Raw genomic sequence first — 22,744 nt, 5'->3', positions numbered from 1 at the left:
AGCAGGGGCTTGGAATTAGATGGTCTTTAAGGTCCCTTCCAACTCAAACCCTTCTATGGTTCTATTCTATGACTCAGAAGTTACATTCATCACTCAAACTCCTGAGCATCTTCAGGCACCTGAATGGTTCTTATCTTCTTTAAGTGGAGCTGATTAGTCTTACAGTAGTTCAAAGCATTTTTATTAGCTAGGACCAAGCTGCCCAGCTCCATCCCCAGAACATTTACGGGGTAAAATGACCATAATCACTTGGCTCCACTGCCTGTGCCAGCTCCCAGCATGCATGGCACATTCAAGTGGGAGCTCAGTCAGCCCAGGGATGAGCTTCAGACTGAAGAAACCAATGTGTTTCACATGAGACAGGCAGCCACAAGATCACAGACAGTTCAAATTCTGCGTGTCCTACTTTTAGCTGTCTCAGCCTGATTTTCCAGGAGCATCAAGCCTTTAGAGGAGATATTTGGTCACATTCAGCATTTTTCTGAATGTATCTGAGGTGCTGCCAGTCAGGCAAATGCAGGCGAAATGCACCTAAAACTACTGAACCCCTTGCATAAATGTGGCCAAAAGGGGGAGTTTGCTCTGCTGCAGTCCCCCACCTCCCTCGTCTGGCATTAAAAAACTCAGCCTGGGAAGGCACTTGCAGCATTTACCTTGGATATCCCTCTCGAGACAGAAAAGCACTTAGCTTACCGCAGTGGAAATTTTGGCAGAGACACATAGAAAGATGTAGTTAATATGCATGTTTACATGCACTTTTAAAAGAAATTAGTCTGAAATGGTCTCAAGCCCCCTGACACAAACAAATTTGTGTGCAAGGCTGGGTTTGGCATGGCTGAACCCAGGTTTGTGGGTCTCAAGGAGAAGCTGGGACGTGGGAGGGACCCTCCTGCCTGTGCCACACGAAATCTTCATGATCTGCCAGCGTTGTAAGATACATCACCCCAAGGACTCGCTGCTCTCTTGTCCCTTGGAGGTCTCCAAAATTACCTTTTTAGCCTGAAGCGGATGCTGTGGCTGTGCTCTAGGATGGCCATCAGGGATTTCACATCATACTCTATGGGTTTCTTAAAGCTGATCCCCTCAGGCAAGCCGGTAACTGCCAGTGAGCCTGGCTCTTTCAGGAACCTCTCGTATGGCAAAGGGATCACGCTGCTCTTCCCCATGGCTTCACCTGGAGGGGGGACAGAGTTACACACTGACAAATACCCTGTGCCCCTGACCACAGCTGAGCTGGGCTGGGGGAGTAAATGCAAGAGCAAGAAATGCCAACAGAACCATTATGAGAAAAAAAACCATTACTACCTTTGCATTTAGCATGCAAGGCACTCCAATTCCTTTCTACAAGCACTAATTAATACAAAGCTCATAAAAGCCAATAAGCAGATGTCTCATCATTCAGGTTGCACAGTAAAATCCTCAGTTGGGGTCCCTTGGCACAAGCCCACCCCTGGGAGTGCCCAGCCATATGCCAGTGAGGTACATAGCCATCAGCAAGGTGGGAGCCAAGGGCTGACAAGGAAGGCAGAAGAGCTCATGAGGATTTTTATCTCATGTTTACTGAGATATTCTGGTAAACTTATTTCTAGTCAGTTTTCTTATTTTACCTCCTGGAAGAATGGAAAGCAGTTTCATTACTGTTGCTGTCAAGCAGCCTTGATGCACTTTGACAGACAAGGAAAAAAGCCAAAACCAATAATCTCTCTCCATCGCACTATAAACAGACAGTTGAAGATCAATACATTTGACTGCACAATCACCTCCTGCAGCCCAGAACTCTCACCTGCTCCCCTCAACACTGGCCACATAGCCCCACCATGTCCCCACCATGTGCATCTGGCTCCATTTTACCTCTGGCACCAAAATCTCCCCAAGGAGTCAGGTACAAAGTGCTTTCCCTTCCCTGGCAGCAGCAGACAACCAGCGAGCATTGCCACTATAACGGAATTTTCTAAACCAGATAAAGCGCCTATGTGCCCAAACCAGGACTGCCCTACTATGCTCTGCAGGCAAAACACCATCAGAAAAACAGCCCGCTCTGAAGGATTTCAAGGAATGGCCAAAACTCTCAAGCTACTCTCTGGGGAAAAATTACTTTGGAAACCAACCCAAGCCACTGTGATCAATAAACATGGTGCTGAAAACATGAAGCACAAGAAACGGCCATTCAGGAATGCGACCTGTCTGGCAAAGCAGTGTCCACATGCAGAACATCTGGTGGCACGATACAGTGTCTGCACCTTCATCTTCAGGCTGAGGGGCAGACAGAGAAGATTATGAGACCTGGTTGTGGGATTTTATACTGTGGATTTTTTTCTAAATCTTTTCTTTTTCCTCTCTTCTTAAAAAAACAAACAAGCAAACAAACAAACAAAAAAACCCAAAAACCAAACAGACCAAAAGATCTTACAGAAACACTCCAAATCTTGTGACACTGTCAGCAAGTCCTTTTTAAAAGTGATTTTTTCAACATGCCCTTTGAAGGAATCCATTGTAACTAACGATGCGCAACTTGCATGAGCCATTAAGGTTTCTTATAGGGAGGACTGATAATATTTTAATCAAGCCAATAACCAAAGTTTCAAAATGAGCCTTTGAACCATGACACTATGAGTTTACTTTCTGCAAGCTGACAGTTTCCCGGCCCCAATGTGCTGGTTCTAGCAGCTCTCTACCTCACTTCGTTGCCCCTCTTCACGACTGGGAGAAGCTCCCAATGTCCACAGTGGCTCCTTATCAACCCAGTGCTCAAGAACTCCTCAAACATATCTCTATGGGGACCATGTTATCATCAAGGTGACCTTCAGAAACCTTGCACTGCTGCGCAGAGACTCCTGGTTTGGCTAAAGAGACAATAATCATCACTAATGCCTGTTTAACAGAAGCCAGTGGTAAGCAGTCATCCTGTTGGTAAAGTGATTATCCAGCTCTGGAGGAAGTATTTTTGACTGAGCACTTCTTAATATCTTTTGTTTCCAATCCTTATTGAAGAAAGGATAAAACAAAGCCTAAAAAAATGATAACTGGTTTCATTACCAAATGAATGAAACTCTCACAGTCCTCTCAGAGTAAGAAACAGAATCACCCTGGGGTATCTACTGTCTCCTGTGGTATTTCTCCCCACTCAACCAGGAGAGGCTTTTCCCACTGGAAATGAAGGGAGGGGAGCAAGCAGCTCCATCAGGTTTCACCACAGAGCAGCTCAAAGATGGAAACAGCTGATATAACTGACGCAGCAGCAAAGGCAGAATTACACCCAGTGCCAAAGTCAAAACCACTGTCCCAGGGATGCCCAACCTTCTGCTATGGCAATGCCAGCCACACTGGGTTGAGGACATGGCCAGTGTGTCCCTATGCACCTCCACACACCTTAACATGGCAAAGAACATTGCTAATCATCCCAATGGATGGGCTGCCTGGTTCATAAACCCCATGCAGATGCACCCTGATCAAGCTTTTCTGATGCAATTATATATTTATAGTATGTCAGATTAAAATAATTTACATATTCCCAAAGTGTCCCTGCAGCAGGACAATGAGACCTGCAGCTTGGAGAGGGAATTCACCAGCACAAAAACATCCTCTCCACTCTATTCTGTTGGTTCTTCTGCATCATCCCTTCCTTCATTCTTGAGCCCAGCCTTTGGAAGGCAGCAACAGGATCTGATTGCCCCCATCAACGGGAATATTTTCCCCAAGTCCTTTAAGTGCCTTCAGAGAATTTCAGTGACTGTCTGTCCCAGGGAGAAAGAGATGCCATCTCCCTTTTCTGTCTGTGAAGCCTGTGGCAGGTGCTAGCAATAGCCAGCAGCAGCAACTCCTGCATGTGAGCCCAGCACAGTTGGTGGTAGCTCCCATTATCCCCCTTCTGTTGTGTGGGAACGCCCTTTCCCAAATCACACACACAAACAGGGCAAAGCCTGCACTTTGCACTCAGTGAGACCCACATAGCCCCAGCAGGGCTCTACCAGGTCTCAAATCTCAGACTGTGATGGGGAGCTGCAGCCAGAAAAGCCAAACATCCAGTTCTGCAACTGGTCCAGCCACAAGGCCTGAACTCCCCCAAAGCATCAATGCAGGACTAACACAACCTGCTGAGCACCATGGGGGAATATTTGGGCTCCATTTTCCCAAGCCAACATTGCTTTTTCTACCCTGACTAGCATAGCTGTAGAGGTACTGCCAGGGGATGAGCTAGCAGCATGGCCACTACCGCTAGCCACTCCATGGGGGTTCCAGTGGATCCTTGTGAGCAAGAAGAAGGTGCTGCTGCCACTCAAGCCACTGCAGATTGGGCCTGGAGGGAGCTCTGCAACCCACTGGGTTCCATATCAACAGCCATATGGTTATCTACATTTTAATTGCAGAAGCTTTATTGCTGGGTTGATGCATGTAGTATGGCACCACCTTGTCTCTTGAAGTTGGGGCTGCAGGGCCACCAGCTAGAAAAATCATGTTTTCCTTTTAAATAGACTTGCCAGGGAAAAGAGGGAGTGAACCTGCAGAACCCTAACACAGTGCTATGAAAGAGGTGCTGTGGATACAGTGGCAGGGATAAAGGTGTGCTTGGAAATCACATTCAGGGCATTGCAAAGGCTTCCCCTGGTCAGGGGAGACAAAGGATGCTTCACCCAGAATAGGGATTTTTTTGGCTCAGTTTGGGGCACTGGAAAGCTAAAATGCAGTGTCCAAATGCCATCTCAAATGCAGCAGTAACCCTATGCAGGAGCACATTCCATCATGCTACCCCTGCCAGGCACCTGCTCCTTTGCTGAGGTGCCAGGCTGGCAATGGAAGCCACATCTGGCAGCAGTGCCAGGAAGCTCAGCAAGCCCCAGGGACATTCCATATCCCCAAATGGAAGCATGAAGGTTCTTACTATAAAGCACATCAAACACTTCCTCTACCATCTTCCTGAGGAGGTACACATCTGATCCCTGTTCCGGGGAGACTCTGAGCACCCTTCGCCCGCACTCCTTTGCCTTCTTCTGCGCCTCTGCATCCTGCTCCTTCCTCTGCTGGATTCCTGTGCGGGGAGAGGAGAAAACAGGAGTCACTGTGATGAGAAGGGGTGATGCCTCTGGCTGAGCATGCAGGTGACCCAGGTCTCCCACCTACCTCAGGCCTTAGCTCAGAGGAGATCAGACTGGGTTGATCCCAGCAGGATGGGGTTGATCCCCAACATGCAGAGAAAGGTACTGGCAATGGGCAGAAACACCAGCAGCAGGGTCAGTCATCTTGTGCCTGCCCCCTTTTCCCTGGCTTTTCCTACTCAGCCAGACTGAAACAGTTACGATTAATTGGGCAGTCCATTTCTAGTCTCTGGTTTCAATCAGCTTAGCCTTCAATCTCTCGGGAAAAGACAATCTGCCTTTGTTGGAGGCTTTTTTACCCTTCAGCATCACATAGCTCAGTAATACCAGCTATTTCCTGTTAATTTCCCCCATTAAACCTCAAATAAAACATATCTTCAGCACTGACTTCTTTGCATCTCTAAATGCACAGAAAATTAAACACTACAAATGCATTATTGCTGTTCCATCCACAGCATTTCGCAAGGGGTTTTTGGTGGCAAAGGACTAATTCCTTTATCATCCTCAACAGACTACTACTGGCAATCGGCCCTGGATACTGCCTGGGTCCTCAAGAAGGAGCTCATAGATCCTTCTGTGGAAAAAGTCCGTGGCTGAGACATCATGAAGGGGTAAAGAGCAACATGGGATACAAACAAAACTAGACATAAGAAAGTACACAGTCACCATGCCACCCCTGTAAAGCTCCACATGCCTCCCACAGCATGGCAAAACAGGCCCTGGAAAACTTTTTTGGGGTGTTTTACCAAGGTGGTGAAATGCATCTGCATCCACACTCTCCAATTACTGCCTCTCCCTCCTCCACTGACATTAATTCTGATCACTGTCAACTCCCCCCATGCACCAAGAAAGGCTGAACCACAGGTTCAGATAAAGGAGAGTGTTCAAGCAAGGTCTGCGTCCCAGAGAGATAAGATGCTTCTTACATCTCTAAGTGATGTCTGCTTTAGATTAATTCAGACCTTTCTAAGAGGGCAGCAAGACTGTAAATCAGAGGCACTTCCAGGGATACTTTCCACTGTGTGCCAGTTGTAAGAGCTTTATGAAGTGGAGTTGAGCCTGGGCCCGTATAATTCAAGACAGAGTTGTCACGTTTCACCCTGTCTGCAGCATCAGCTGCTTTACCCAAACCCCATTTCCATTTTCAACCGAACATGACTATTTCTTTTTGACAAAGGTATAAGTGAAACCACTTATACCTTTGAGAGGGGAATCAGGATCTAGTGCCAGGTGCTTTGCCCCAGCACAGTGGTAGGTCATCAACAAGGATATATCACAGATTCAGAGAAAAGTTTGGGTTGAAAGAAACCTTAAAGACCATCTCATTCCACCCCAATGCCACGGGCAGGGACACCTTCCACTAGACCAGGTTGCTCCAAACCCTGTTCAACATGGCTTTGAACACTTCCGGGGATGGGGCAGCAACAGCTTCTCTGGGCAACTTATCCCAGTAGCTTCAAAACGCTCAAAAGGATTCCCTCCTAACATCTAATCTAAATCTCTCCCCTTTTAGTTTAAAACCATTCTCCCTTTTTCTATCATTACCTCCCTGGGCAAAAAGTCACTCTCCCTCTTTTTTATAAGTCTTCTTTAGGCACTCAAAGGGGGTCTCAGGATTCTCTGGACCCTCTCTTCTCCAGACTGAACAACTTCTCTTAGCCTGAGGAAATCCAAGGGTTCCCTCCCTTTGGCCACCTCACTGCCATCCACATCTTGTGGGTGGTGGGAAGGGAAGGCAGAGTTTCCCATGAATGTACGAAACATTCCTGAAATGCCTCCTGTCCTGCAGAATGCAATGGAGGATAAATAACGGCATCTCTTGTATGCGAGTGGGATAGTGGAGTTGGCCAGCAGCTGCCCAGGGCAGCAGGATGAGGGGCTGGGCAGAGCCGCAGCAGAGAACTGCTCCTGTAGAGCCATGCAGTGAACAACCCAAGCAGACAGTGGCCTGGGCAGCTTCATTATGCTGGTGTTGTCACCAGAGCAAACCCTTCCTGAACAATCTCTCCAATGGATTGAGCACCTTTGTGGTTTCTGTCAACATCATGTGTGTGCACATACAGCTGAGTTGTTTCTCTCCACTGACAACCCACGATGAGCAGCACATAGAACAGATCTGGGTCTGGTGTCCTCAGCACCACCAAAACCAGATCCCATTCCAGCTCCTGCACTGAGTGAGGAAAGCAGTAGCTAGCATGCTGGGGATGGTACTATCCAAGAAACACAGGTCCCCATTCAAAGAACAGCTCCCACCCTCCCTTCAGCTCCCAGACTGTTTTTTGGAAACTGGCAGAGGCACAGAGCTGGCATACGGGCTGGAGGGCTTGCCACACCCAGGTATCCTCAGATACTTGGTGAATCTGACCTGAGACCAGGGGAACACAACTCCTGCTTAAGGTATCCAGTCATCACTGTTCATCCCTCAAAAATATAAGCAGCTCCACAACCAACACTTCCAGCTGCAAAATCCATTCTTGTTTTTTCAAAACCAGGAAAAAAGCCTTGGACCAAGAAAGTCCTTCTGCTCCTGGGGGGATCACTAGGACAAACGATTTCCGCTAAGGCCTTGAAAAATACTCCAGCACTCTGGCAGCATTGCTGGAGGCTACCAGCGCCAGGGCAGCAGAGCAGCCATCCAGCCCTGAGCCACCTCAGAGATGCCTGAGGAGAGAAGACCCAGGCAGGGAGAGGGTCTGGCTGCAGTCCCCTCCCACTTTCCCCATCACTTCAAACACCATTCAGCCCCGTGGACAGACAGACAGCACTGCGGTGCCCCCAAACCACAACCCCTCCATGTGCAATGGGAGTCACAGCTGGCACAACTGGAGCACCAACCTTGGCATGGAAGATGGTGCCGGTGTGGGTACTCACTGCAAAACTTCTGGAAGTCAGCCTGCAGCTCCTTGCGAGTGCTGAGGAAGACCCGTCCCTTTTCAGTGCCCACCACGAAGGTGCTCTCCTCATGGACGGCGATGCAGGCCACCTCTGCGTTCAGCTTGGAGAGTGCCGAGCACTGTTAGAGGCACCAGGTCAGCACAGCACAGGATGGGAGAGCATCCCTGCTTCCCAACCCTTGCCATTTCCCAGTGGGAATTTTTTCTTTCCATCAAAAGATTCTTCCATCAAAAGCAGTGTTCTGGTTTATGTCAGAATTTCATGGGTTTATGACATCCCCCAGAAAATCAGTGACTTTACAGCTCTACAAAAATATCCAGCTGGAAAACAAGAACTATTTACCCATCATTTTATTTCACTTTTTCTTATCCTAAAAATAAATATTTTATTTCATTTCTTTAAAAGAAAACATTCCTGTAAAAAAATAAATCCAACAGAAACCCACACCGCAACCGATAACAATTTCTATTTTTCCACCCTCTCTAATGGAATAAGGAACACAGGAATCTTATTTCAGCTGCAGAACACTAGTATGGTCAAAGTCCGGATTAGTTGAACAATTCTTCTTGCACAGTTACGCAAAACAATAAAGAGATGGAAAAAACTTCCTCCATTAATCCATTTTACATAACATACCCTTCCTGTTCTACATAATATATACATATATGCATTTTTATTAGTATTTTAACGCCGGCACCCTGAGTCATATTCCTATAGCTACAGCATTGGTGCTAGGAAGATGCTATCCCCAGGTCATGATTTCAATGAGTAAAAAAAGGGGGATTTTCCCAGCAGCAGCCTTGGTTAGACACATCAACAACCCCACGGAGGAGATGGAGGATGCTTGCAGCCAGGGAGGGAGCAGGAGAGCAGGGGCGTTACATGGACCAGCCCCCCTGAGCTACCTTCAGCTCCCTGCATGCACGCACAATGAGCTTCACATGTGTGGGCTTAAACCAGCTTCTATACTAGGTCATTTTATCTCCTGCTCACCTTCTTCAAGGAGGCATTGAATCAAATCCCACCAAACAGATATTTTTAAGAAACCTCCTTTCAAAACCCAGTCGCAAAGGCAAGTATTTTTCTCAAGAAGTCAAATACTCAAAGAAAAAACACAAAAACTAAGGTATGTGAGATTTGAAGGAAGAACAAATCCAAACCATAACCCTGCTTGGTGGCATATAGTTTTTTTACCAGGCACACAGGCAGCTAGGATTCAGTGAGCCCAAAGCCTGGCATTGGTGAAGTGCTGGCATAAAGGATTGCATTATATATGACTTGACTTTAAAAAGAGTGAGCTATTTAGCACATCTCATTATGTTAGACATTTGTTACTACATATCCACTTTCCCTTCTTGATCACATTCACAGTTAAAAATGAGATTAGCTCTGGTCCACAAGACTTAATCCAGACAGTTATCTTGTTTATGTAAGCACGGCTGACTTAGGCAAGGTTTCCACTGGGAATTCTATGTCAAAAGATATGAAAATTATTTTCTTTGTTCTCAGAGATAAAAAGCTATTGTTGTGCAAATGCTCATGGTAACATTGGTAAAACAGCAAGAAAAAAAAAAGCCACCCATCCTACAGCCAGTTCATACCAACATAAATATTAATAGGAAAACAACACACATCTGAGGTTAACTTCTGCTGACTTTATGGTCCTTATGGCTGTGAGGGCAGGAAAGGGTTTTTATTTCCCAGCTCCAGCAGTTCCCTGAGCTTTCCAGCAGCAGAGGGGAGCAGAATGAGCTCATCAGGCATCCTGTGCCAGCCCTGCACCCAGACAGCCTTGCTAAATGGAGGCCAAAGGAGAGAAGAGGATGGGGACTGGGGTGCCACTGGCCTCTTACCATGGAGTCTAAGGCAGACACTAAGCTGGTGATGATTTCGTGTCTCTGGGGATAAACCATATTCCATTGGTCAGCTCTGGAGGTGGTGAGAGTCACATCTAACGGCTTCCCTGCCAAGGCCATATTCACCTGAAAATAGAAAAAAACAAAAGAGCTATGCATCACTATTACTATTGGCGAGCTGCAGCTGAGCATCACCACAGTAGCCCCACTACCATCATGTGCCATGGGAGCAATGCTGGCACAGGGACACAGGTGAAACTGAGGCATGGAGAGAGGCCATAGCAGCCTGAACCCCACAGTCCCCATGAGTCCTCTCCTAGAGGCAGATAATTGCAGACACTGTTGAGCTCTAATCAAACCCTGGAGCCAATGCTGTGTGTGCCAGCAGTGGCCAGGTCATGTCTGCCTTTGGAGCTCACCCTTGAGGAGATGCCACCACTGCGCAGGGTGCACTGGACCACCTGCATGGTGGGATACCCTGGATGTCCAGCCTGCGGCCATGCAAACCAGAGGATGTGGCGCTGAAGCGGACACGGAGCACTCCTGCTCCCAAGCTCTGACTATTGCCATGAGCAGGGAGTGATGGCTCTGTCCCCACAAAGACACTGGGCTGACTGTCCTTGTGCCTCCTGCTCTAAACCCTGGGCAAGAGGAGAGCCTGCTACCAAAATGTGTCCCTGAAACAGGTCCAAGCCACAGGGTGCTCTGCTTTCACCCCAAGGGAGAGATGTAACTCATGGCAAGGGATTCCCTCATCAAATCACCCCACTCTGCAGTACCTGGTGTCACGGGGAACAGGATGAGGTGGCATGCAGGGACCACACATCTGACAAGAAGCTCAACCCCAAAATCTCCAGCCCTCACAGCGAAATGGGGAAAAATGTTGGAACTTAGCTACAAGCGCAGCAACAGCACCAGGTTTCTTTGCCTCAGTGTTCATGCCTCATCACGACTCATGGTAATGCCAATGCTGCAGGAAAACTGAGGCAAGGTGTCACCCTGCTCAAAACAGCCTGCTAAACATCATTCTGGGACACCCACACTCGAGACAGCATCACCCCCAGTACCTAACATGTCCGTCCCAGCTATCACTCCTCCATCAGGAGGGCAGTGTCACACCACCCAGCTTTAATCCTGAGAATAAAGGGTGGCAAATTAGCTCAGGAGCCACTTGAAGCAGATCATAAATCATGTGCTTTAAAACAGATGAAAGAGGGTGGAGAATCCCTAACAAGGCTGAATGGGCAGAAGGTGGGGAATATGAATGAAGCTGCCTGCACATAACTCAATTTGCCACTCAGCTGATAACCACATCTGCCCAGCTGTGCTGAAAACATGGGTTAAAGGCAACAGCAAACCCCCAAATTCACCCATCTGCCCTAGTTTGCACCCGTGTCCAAGCAGAAGAAATTAGAGCGCAAAGCACAGCTGTGCTGCCCCATGAAACTGAGAAATGGTGGATTTTAGCCCAAAATAACAAGTTCCCCTACACTGGCATCTCTGCGGGTGCCTGAGCACACACATGTTATCAAAGAATCACAGAATGAATTAGGTTGAAAGGGACATTAAAGATCATCTCGTTACAAATCCCTGCCATGGACAGGGACACCTTCCACTATCCAGGTTGCTCCAAGCCCAGTCCAACCTGGCCTTGAACGCTTCCTGGATGGGGCAGCCACAGCTTCTCTGGGCAAACTTTTATGAGCATCTGCAACAAGCTAATGAAGAGGGGAGACAAATCCCATTAATGACTGAATTTCAGGAATTGCTCTGGATGAGCCCTCCAGGCTTTTTCCCCATGTTGCGAGCTCTTGAAAGCAGTCAAGCAGACCTGGGGCTCCACTGGCATCTGGAGACGGCAGAGCCAGAACCTCAGCCACACTAACAGTCACCCAGGAAAATCCTTTTCCACCCATTTGACACTTTCTAACAAAGCTAATGGACATCTCCTTCAGGATGATCTTGGGAGGAAAGAACCTGGCCTAACTAGGCATCAGCTTGGAAAATAAAGCAGGAAACTGAACATATGGTCCTGCAGCACCAGACCCCAGAAGTCCCCATAATGGGGACAGGTCTCTGCCAGGCACATCCAGCTTTACCATCACAAGAAGCTGCAACAACATCAGGAAGCAATCTGCCTTGCTCCAGTCCCGCAGTTTGTGCATGCATGGATGGATAGGCAGAAAGATAAGAGCCCATTTCATCTGCAAGCTCCCAAGCAGCTTCCTGAGCACAGTTCCCAGAAGCAGGGAACTTGAGATTCCATATTCTCATGGATGCTGTGTTAATAAGAGGTGTCTTGCTGCAATTAGCAGGAAAGAGCGAGGTGCTGATGGTGCTGATGCTGGCCGCCAAGCCGAGCTGGGGACCAGCCACTGCCTTGCTCCAGGGAGCATCACTCCCTTCTTAACCCCACCCAGCACTTGCTTAGAAAACAGCCTTACTTTGATGCCCATGCATGTTTCTGAGTGTCCCATTTATTATCAAATATGGCTGCTATGACATGGACATTCTGTTGCCTTCTGGCAGCATTTTGGAGAGCCAATCCCTGCCTTGGTGGGGCTGTTTGCAGCCCCTTGGAGAGCTCTAGCTGCACTAACCTACACAGCCATAGCCTCCCACAGGAATAAGTATTTCCAGGGAAGAGATGCTCCTCTCTTGGATGCAAAAAGCAAAGCCACAAGCTGGATTTGTCTGCAGAGGGGAACCAATGGGAAAGACAGGGAATGGAACACCAATGGGAAATGGGGCAGGGTCCCTGCATCCCCTTCCTTTCATGCGGGAGATCAGGACAAAAACAATCCCTTTCCCTGGGATGATCGTTTAATAAGTAAAAGCAAGAATCACCCCACAAGAAAAAAACAAAACCAAAAACATAACAAATAAATGACGCAAGTAACACAACGGGATTTTAAGGGTGGGGGGGCGGAGACAACAATATTCCAGTAAAGCTTTTAATAATTTGTGGTCACAAGGAGCAGAGAGTGGATTTAGAAAAGGGTGGAATAAAACGGAGGAAAAAAAAACTTCACTTGCAAGTGCTAGGCATATTTAAATCAAATTAAGACAAAGGGCTTGAAATTGCTTGTCTAATTAAAGGTAAAGTACCCTTTACGAAAACTAGGGTAAACCACTCTTACAGCAGTTCAGGCTGGCAACAGGGAGCAAGCAGCCCGCCCCACCTCCTGTCCTACTGAAATCCCTTCCTGGGACACCACCAAGGGGTTGATGTCACCTTCCACAGAGGTCCTGCTCCAGGTACAGCCCCATCACAGCTCTGCACACTGAATCCCAACCCCAGGAGCAAAGGCTAGCTCAGGGACCATCATACCACTGTCATGGGGCCAAAGCAAATATTTGCAGATTGTTTTTACATTTTTTAGGGTTTTGTAAAAAAAAGTTATCAAATTTTATTATTTTTTAATAATTTCTCGTCCACAAAGTAATCTCAGGGAAACAGGGTGCTGTGCAACAGACAGCACAGGATGTCATCTCCTGCTTGGCTCTTACAACATCTCATTTGATAATCCTGGGAAAGATTAGAAACTTGGCCCTGGGGGAGTTTCACTCATTAATCACCTGAGCTGCAGCAAAGGAAAAACCAGGCATGTTGGGACTCTCATGAACTCCTGTGGAATGGGCTGGGGGCACCCCCAGCCTTATGCCCACAGGAGGTACATCCCCTCACCAATCCCTTGAATGTTTCCACGGGGCAGCATTTCACCAAGATAAAAATCCTCCAGCCATACACCCCATATCACCATTTCCAAACCCCCATGGAGCTAACAAAACAGTTAAAAAAACCCTACCAGTAAGCCAATGACAACCCTCCAAAGGAAATTTCCAGCCTGTTATTATATATATAACTGTTATTATACCACTCAAATTATAAAGAGGTCCCATTAGGAGAAGTAGAGGGAGTAATGTCATCCAGCAACTCACAAAGTATGCCCCTGGCCCACGCAAGGACTGAACTTGCAGGGTGCTCCTGGTGTTAAGAATGGGAGAGTTTCCATCCCCCTTGTCCTTTCTTATCAAGTCTTACAGTGATTTTCAACCCTGTGTCCCAGCCAGAAGCAACAACATTTTATTTACTAAGCTGAGCTGGTGTTTCCACACTGACAGGGTCCTTGTAACAGACCCTACACCACCATCCTCCCCTTGCCCCTCACCTTGCTGTACATGAAAGACTTATACAGAGTAATACCAAAAATCTCATTCCTCAAGGGAAGCTGAACATTTGTCCAGGAGTTGCAAATCTGGACTGAATTACTGGCTCTCCATACTTTCACTCCTCTGGGACACCCCTGCCAGCCAAAAAAAGGCAAGGAAATCACCCTTTTTTTGGGAATTACCCAGGGCCAAACCCAGTGCAGAATGGGAGATGCTGTGAGACGGGAACAACTAAATGCCCAGGAGGGACAGGCCACATCCTGCAACTGCTGCTTGTTACAGTGACTTCTACCCCAGTGGGTCTTTGCCACCAATACTAAATCATAGAATCATGGCATGGTCTGGTTTGTAATGGACCTTAAAAGTCCATCACATTCCAATCCCCTGCCATGGGCAGAGACACTTTCTGCTAGACCAGATGTTCAAAGCCCTGTCCTGGCCTAGAAAATACTGGGTTTAAACTAATTAATTTGCTTTTTCCTGTTGGTCTGCTGTGTCTTACAAATACAACTCTGTCCATTCCCACCATGAGAAGCATCTTTTATACAGAGGACCTGGGAAGGATATCAGACCTCGAAACCACCTCAGGGCAAAGCATTCTCAGGCTGGTGCCCCAACCCAAACCCATTGGTGGATGTCATGGTCACATATTCCAGCTCAGCCCTTAAGCTACCAACTACACCCAAGGGTGACAAGTTGAAGAGCACTGGCTCAGACCCAGCACCCAGCAAGGGAGAAGCAAAAAACAGAGAGCCCTAAAGAGACATTGTCACTGCTGTCTGCTTGCCCTATGGAGATCCTAACATCACCATGAAAATCCCCCTATGCCTGCCCACCCGGAATGTTTATAGAGCCTCCAATGATGTGGACCAGTTCCCCACTCAGGGAGCTAATCAGGAATTAAAATTAATGAGAGCTTTGTCTATTCAGCACACTGGGGGTTAAAAAAGTGAAGAAATAAAACCAGGAAAGAAAAATTTGACCATCACATTAGTCCTGCCTGCAGCTCCACACAATAGTGGCAGAAATTATCCACTTATTCATTTTTCCAGGAAAATTCTACCTGTTGACAGTGGTTCTTATGAGATGGTGGAAGGCCCAAATGAACCAACCCCATTTCCATAAAAATTAAAAGAAAAATACATATATCAATCTTGATGAAATATATTTTTATATATATGTTTTAGAGGTAGGTCTTCAGATGGGTTAAAGGTCCTTTACCCTCCTGGGTAGTGGACGGGCAGCCTGGGGGTATATTAGAGCAGATGGGGGTGGGAGACTTTTGAAGGTTCTTGGGTTTCTTGGCCACCCAAAATGTCTGATGAGCCACGGGATGTTGGGCACCAACATCCAGCCATCCAGACATTTAGCCAACTCCATTCTCCCAGGACCAATGGAGCATGACCAATGCCCTCAAGCCCATCTGCTGGGAGGACACTACCAGTCCATGGAAATAATTATGAGATGACAAGGATTTTATTTCTAATTGCCTGTTACTCCATTGAGGGCACATTTAAAGGAATTTTTAAAGCTTACACTGGCTCTAGAAGATACTTAAGCAATTAGCCCTGGCTGTCATTAAATATGTTTTAAAATCAATTGGGAATCATCCTGATTGGAGCCAGAGGAAGAAATAATCTCCTTTGCTAGCACCAGGACAGTGCCCCCGCTCCAAGCGAGGGGCCCATCCCTGTGTCCCATCCAGGGACATCGCTCTGGGGCAGGACCCACACTAAGGGTTATCTCACCAATGAGGAAGGGGCAGTGACTCAGAGGGTATTAGCCTGTCCCACTCCATCCCAGGGATTTTGGACGTCCCTATTTTGCAGGTAGCTGTGATCAGCCAGATGCCTGGTGAGCTGGAGCCATTTGAGCAAAAAGCCCTAGAAACCACATCAGCCACAGCAAGGGCAAAAGCTAGGGTAAGGGACCAGGCTTGAATTTCCATTTGTGGTTTTTTTCTAATTGCTTAAGCAAAGTGGAGCAGATATGACCAAACCCATCTTGGACACAGGAGCACTATGACACAGTCCCATGCTTGCCAAATAGTTGTCCTTGGGTTTTTCACTGCAGTGGTGGAGATTTCTGCTCCGCATGGGCAATTTGCTTTAACCCATCTGTCTTGCCCAGCTAAACCCTAATCCCTTACACCTAATTCAGTGCCAGCCTTTAGCCTCTGTGGCCACATCACCTCCATCTCAAGCCATGCAACTCACGCCCATGCCAGGATGGTTCATTGCATCCCTAACAGGTGACTGGTGAGCTGCACCATTAGCACCAATGTCAGTGGTATAGCAGATAACTATGATCCATGGCACTCACAAAATGCCCAGAAATACCCTCAAATGTCTAAACATCCCAAAAAGCCCTAATCCATGCCTTATGTGTGGGTGCCCCTGCAGCACAGCCCTCCTGGGACAAGCAAGGAGCTCTGGGTTTTGAGGGACCCCAGGTGCCATGCTGCCGATATCACCAGTGTGAGAAGCATCTGCTGAGGACACCCCCTAAACCTGGGTATTGGTACACTCCCAGTCCCAAACCTGGTCCAGCTGCTGCCCCATAACTGCTGCCAGATCTCTCCACACATCCACAAATTTCCTTTTATTTTGCTACTTTTCAAGCTGATACCTTTTTCCAAAGACTGAAAGCAGCAGAGCTAGGGGGCAAACAGACTCTGATGCAGTCTGGGCCACAGTGCTGCCAATACAGTGAGGATGCAGGCACTACTTGTGCCTGCATCCCCACGGTGCCAATAGCTCTTACTTCGCTCCCTCTGTTGGCTGTCCTAAACCCTGTATCTCCCCTGCCCAGTTTCTCCCAACTGGGTAGTACAGGCAGAGCAAGCTCCCATGACCAAACACCTCCTTGCCCATTTTATTTTACCCACAAAACCCAAGGCACCTGCTGAAAAACATCCTCACATACACACTGGCACCACAACACTCACCAGCATCACTGCCTCGGCTCCCCTTTCCTGGATAATCTGGCACCTGCTGTGGTTTAGTCCCACTTATAAAAGAAGCAAAGAACAAACCGGGGGCTTTCACAGGGAAAAGTGCCACAGGACTTTCCGTCTCCAACCAGGGCATTGCATTCTGCTGCCACATTGATTTCCTTAAGCCCAGCCTAGGTGAATACCTTAATACAATATAGTAAAATTATAGCAGGCTTCTGTCTAGTGCAAAAGAGAGATAGAAAAGGATCAAGTGCCCTTCAGAAGCTGTATCTCATCTCCCCCAGGATAAACACTTCCATGGCATGGCAGCTGCTGGGGAATCACTCTGCCTGCAAAGCTCCAGCAGCACGGCCTTCAGTTCCAGACAAGTTTCCGCGCGGCAGTCTCACAGCAGGCAGGCACAGAAGCTCTTGCTTTCAGCAACTGCCTCTTCATTTATTAAAGAAATTTTAAAGAAAAACAAGGGGAAAGAAAATGTTAATTGGAACATTCCCACCATAGCAGGGAGGGATGCTGCAAGCACCATGCATGGAAAGCTGGATTCTGCCCCAGCAGCCCCGCATGAATGGTTGGGGTCAGTGAGGCCAAGAAGAGCTTCATGGTGGCTGGTTGGTGAGCAGAACCACCCAGCCACAGAGACCTGAGTGCCTGCATGGCTCCCAGAGCTGAGCCTCCCTCCCAGGGGGATGCCCAGCCCCAAAATTCTGCCTGTGTCAGGGAGCTTAGCACCCCTTCCCATACAGAAGCATGCTGCTTGGCAGTTCCTAGAAGGAGAGGCACAGATCCGGCATCTCAAGCGCCAGGGCTCAGGTTGCACTTCCCAGAAGAATGTGGCCAGGGGAAGCCAAAATTAGCAGGCTGCTAATTCTACTTCTTGGTACATCGCAATGGTCTAGTGGAAGGTGTCCCTGCCCATGTCGGAGGGGTGGAACTAGAAGACCTTCAAGGTCCCTTTCAAGCCACACCGTTCCATGATTCTATGATGATTCTTAGCCCCTGTACCACCATGACTGTTGGTTATTGCAAGAATTTGCTGGCAATCCCTTGCTCAGTGAAAAAGTGAGGTGAAATTAACTCAGAAGCCATAGGACAACCTGCAAGGCAGTCTTGGGATTGCACTAACCTGGGTCCCCAGCCCTGTACCTCCATGCACCCCTCCATCAGCACTTGGATCCCACCTTGCATGCCTGAGTGGGTGCTGGAGCAGGGGGAAGGCAGGCAGATTTTGTTCCTTGCCTCTGGTTCAGCAGTGCATACAACTAACACTGGGGTTATTTAAAGCCCAGTTTTAGCAGCATTCAGCTACTCATTGCGTGATCAGGATAAAAAAATCGCAATCCTAATTCCTGGGCCCTCCGTGCCTATGGCAACTGGTATCCGTCTCCTTGGAAACTAATCTCGTGGTATTTGAACAATGTACCAAGGGCCTTTAATCTCCCAAAGACTGTAAATCTTTATTCTAGCCTGCTCTCCTCCTACCCCAAGAGCCAATATAAAAAGCCTGTTGTTTTCCATGAAGTCACTAAGAGCCTAACTTGAATTTTGTATTACATGGACACATGATTTTTTTTCCTTTTTAAAAGATTTTTTTCTCCCTGCTAAATTAAGGAAAAATACCACATACATAATGCCCCTGCTGTTGCAGCCCTGGCCCCACACCCTGGCAGGGAGTTTGCTTTCTCTCTCAAGCTTTCTGTTCGATGCCCTATCCTGGCTCTTGCCTCAATTGGCATGTCCACCTCATCCATCTAACCAGACACTGCTCCAGATAATAACTATTATTATTATTCTACTATTATTAATATTAATTACCTAGCAAAAGGCTCCTCAAACTGCAAATATACAAAAACCCAGAAGCAGCAACTCATTGCTGGGGACAATGAATCCACAAGGGTTGAGAGAAAGATGCTCCACCCCAGTCCCCCAAATGCTGTTGGGCGCCTCGCCTTGCTCCTCGACACTCAACCCCAATGCCTTTTTCTTTTGCAAAGCTGCTGTTGATGGCACCAGCACCTCCCCAGCTCCCAGACACTGTTCATCACCCACTTTCTGCTCTGCACAGGCAATTAGTTAGCTCTGCATAAGGTGGTCCCTGATAGAGAGATACCATATAATCTCATAATATTTAATTTTATCTCTAATATTTCTCTCTGGTTACTGGTGTCTCAGCACTGAGTATTCCATGTGTTACAGGATAGGTGGTTTCCTAATCCAGGCTCACTACATAAACAAACCCATTTAAAAACAAAAAAAAGCTTTCTTAAAGGGATGAAGAAAGGCTCAAAGATGGGAGCATCCCATGCCCTGAGTTTCCCACTCATGTCTGCTCCCTGTTCCTTTGTCTGTAATTTTATTTTATGGGATGTGTCACAAAGGTGAAAGCAGGTCCTGGGTTACCCTGACCCCACAGTGGGAGCATGTGCATGGAGAGCTAGCGCCAGCGGCTCCTTGTCACCCACAACCTTAATGCCTGCCCACAACTGGGCATCCTGCACAAGCAGGTGACTCACACTGGCTATGGAGGAGTCTTGGGTGAAGCCGAGCATGCACCCGCCCTGGTATAACCCGTCAAGTGAGGCAGGCAGCAACAGTGCCACCTGGGAGCACCGGCCAGCCAGGATCCCCATTTCCTCCCCAGGGAGCCTCTGGCCACGACACCAGCTCCAGTTTGCCATTTCCCATGCAAACCCTGCCAATACTGCAGTACTATCAGTATCACAGCTGCTGCCAGACCCAAACAGCTGTGGATGCCATGGTCCCCAACAACCCTAGGCAGGGATATCACCTCCCATGGTGAGGCAACACATGGGAAGCCACTGGGGATGGCACCGGGGCTGCCCAGCATCCCAGCTGAGGCAGCAACCCTAGGTCCTGCTTTGCAGCTCAAGGGTCCCCACTAGCTGGTGGAGCCATGCCACCTCCAGCCAAAGTGTCCCCACCAGTGTGACCATCCCCACAGCTCCTGTGGGGAGATTCTCCAGTGTCTAACACATTTTGGGTGCACACCGCAAGCTTGCCCCCCACCACATTCACAGGAGCATGGCTTTTTTTAACACTGAGCCCTCAGCACCATAAGCCTTGCTGTGTTGATGGCAGCTAGCCAGGGATAGGGACAGACCGATGGGACAGACCCACGTCCAGGGACAGTGATTACATACCTGCTGGTTCCAAACCCCCAGCAATGTCTCCGCCTCTCACGGCTCTGAGGAACTGTGTGTACACATTGGTACCTTCACCTGGCAAGGACAGCACAGCATCTTGAGGGGTTTGATGTGGTGCCAGGGTGCTCCCAGAGGAATTTGGGCTGCAGTGGGTTGGGGAGTGTGGCAGCCTAGGGCAGATGCAGTGGGAGTGGCTCTGATCACAGCCCTGATTCAAAGGCTGCCTGGGCTGGCCCCAGGGAGCCCTGTGAGGATGGCTCCAGGCTGGCCAGGATAGGCCCGAAAACAAGCCAGGTCCTCTCCCACGTGTTTCTGCTTGGAGTCATGCTAGGACAAGGTGACCTAGCTGCTGATACCTCCTCCTTCTGAGGACTTATCACTAAGGCTAGAACATGGCAGCTTGGGACAGCATTTCCCTTCCCTGACACCTTGATCCACCCCAGAGCCCACAAGCCCCTTCTTTCCCCAGTTTCCCTGGAGAAACTGAACCAGATCAGCCCTGGCCCCGATAACCCATGTTCACCAGCGAGTCAGCTCAGTTCCCTGAACCTGTATCCACCCAGACCTGCCCTTATCCTACTCACACTGTATCAGAAAGGATTAGCTAGGGAAATCATTGGCAGAGGTGTCCCCCAACACCATGGGACCAGCAGAGCCCAAGGTCTTGCAAAAACACGTGTTCCCTCCTGCTAAATTCCAGCTTAATTCTCATTTCCATTGTGTTATGAAATACATTATCTGTTGAAACTAAGTCAACAGTTGTTTGCATTTACATGTAAACACAGTGAATATTAGGACCAGGGCCAGCATTATATTTGCATCTGAAATGCTGCCTGCACTGCCCTCTCTCCCTGGCTCTTTCTCCATTTCCATCACAGCATAAGACACAAGGATGAAGGAGATGGTGAAACCCACGAACAGAGCAGCCCAAGGATCAAGAAACCCCTTGTTTTTCTCTATTTTTATTTTTCTGCAGTAGGAGAAGAAACATCCCTTTAAACCCCCCAACTGCATCGACATGTACACCCCTTCATCTCAGGGCCAAGTCGAAACTGCTTCAAATTCCCAATGACACACATATCTTATCAGAGCTGCTTTGCATAATGCATAAATATTTATTTGCTTTTAATCCAGCAAAGCAAACCTGCCTCATGGCACGTTTCCCTTAATCGGCAGCTCTGGCACCCGACAAAGCACAGAGAGAAGCAGCGTCCTAAATTTGGAGCATACTTTAGATGCAAGAGCAGGGAAATAAGCACCCAAAGTTCAGTACCCACTACCTCTTGGGGTGCCCAGGGCAGGACTGAGGTGCCAAAGCAGCCATAAGGCACCCTGGTTCCTTGCCTCTAGGGAAAGGAAGAGCTTAGCTCAGGCACCTCATAAAAAACAGAAAATAAATATATCTGCATCATGAAACCATGAGAGTGTGTGTGAGAGTCGGCTTGATGCTGACTTAGCTCCCACCTGGTGATGCTTCCTAGAGAGGTTACACTGGGGAGGGTGGGTCTGGGCCCTCAAAAAAAGAGATTTTGGGGGCTGAGTAAAGGAAGAGCACCTTGTGACAGTGAAAGCAGAGAGCATGTGGCTTGTTTTGGGGGTTCACAGCATATTTTTGCACACAGGCTTGTTGAGCTGGAAAATGGGCACCCTCCTATGTGATCGTCCATGAGGTGGGCAATGAGGGGATGTACCACCAGAGACTAGCTCAGCCCCTCCATCACCCTAATTCAGGACATTGCTGAGCACAGACTCATACCTCAAACCCTGCCAAGACCCACGCAGCCTCATATGCCAAAAAACTTGTAGAAACTGATAAAAAATGATAATTTTCAAACATCAAATCACCCCAACACCAAAATCCCCTAACTACCTCTCCCTTCAGCCAGAGGTACAGGAACCAGTGCACTTGCCTGCATCCGTCGCCATTCCACAGTGATCACAGCATCTACATTTGGACCCACGGAGCTTGGGATTGTGAATTCATTTCTCAATCAGCTCCTCTTAAATGGGTGGGAAGTAATTAGGCAAGGGGTGCAGCAAGGGTGCGGATGCTGTGCCCAAGGAGCTGGCGAGCACTTAGCACAGCTCTTCACTCCACATGCAGGCAAAGCAGGTAAACACAGGACTACTTTATAGTGGGCAGGAAAATATTTAAATAGGGTTCATTTCAGCCACTCTGCCTCATCCTCTGATAACCTGTTGATCCAGATATAGCCCCAAAACCTCATTCAAAGCAAAATGATGTTTTTCCCCAAGATGGGAGGAAGCACCTTAAGCTCCACCCAAGGCCAGTGATTTGGGACTGGGAGGAGAAACCAGCCCAGCCATCCTGAAGAGGCTTTCCCCAGGAGCTGAGTGTGATCTTGCATCACTCCAGCATCTTCAAGCTTCTTACAGCCCCAAACCACAACCTGCCCAGATACCAACACCTCCAAGGGGGGATACTGCTCCATCCCCACGAACACTTCCCCCAGCCCCCACATCCACTGCCTTGCTACTGAGGACACAAAGCACCCCAAAATGATAGCCTGTCTCTCTACAGCATCCTTCAAGCTACTCCAAGTATCAATGGCACTGCACAGAGTCAAGCAGAAAGCAAAATCAATACTG

At 48.2% G+C, this 22,744-nt stretch overlaps 1 protein-coding gene across 8 annotated transcripts in view; it reads right to left on the bottom strand.

The window, feature by feature from the left end:
• The window catches only part of GTF2IRD1 (GTF2I repeat domain containing 1), a 67,570-nt gene that overhangs the window by 34,813 nt on the left and 10,013 nt on the right, over positions 1–22,744 (bottom strand). For 5 of the 8 annotated variants that reach the window (XM_085078714.1, XM_085078710.1, XM_085078711.1 and 2 more), the window contains exons 2-5: positions 9,842–9,970; positions 7,929–8,106; positions 4,880–5,026; positions 991–1,174 (exon numbers count right to left, since the gene is read on the bottom strand). In XM_085078714.1, coding sequence (XP_084934840.1) covers positions 991–1,174; positions 4,880–5,026; positions 7,929–8,106; positions 9,842–9,970 — 638 coding nt within the window. The remainder of the gene's footprint in view (positions 1–990; positions 1,175–4,879; positions 5,027–7,928; positions 8,107–9,841; positions 9,971–22,744) is intronic. The other 3 variants (XM_085078709.1, XM_085078713.1, XM_085078715.1) reach the window with 3 other exon arrangements.

Source organism: Lichenostomus cassidix, chromosome 19 (genome assembly GCF_008360975.1).
Source record: "Lichenostomus cassidix isolate B80296 chromosome 19, HeHo_3.0, whole genome shotgun sequence".
Lineage (NCBI taxonomy): Eukaryota > Metazoa > Chordata > Aves > Passeriformes > Meliphagidae > Lichenostomus > Lichenostomus cassidix.
This window is presented reverse-complemented; position numbering and strand designations above follow the sequence as displayed.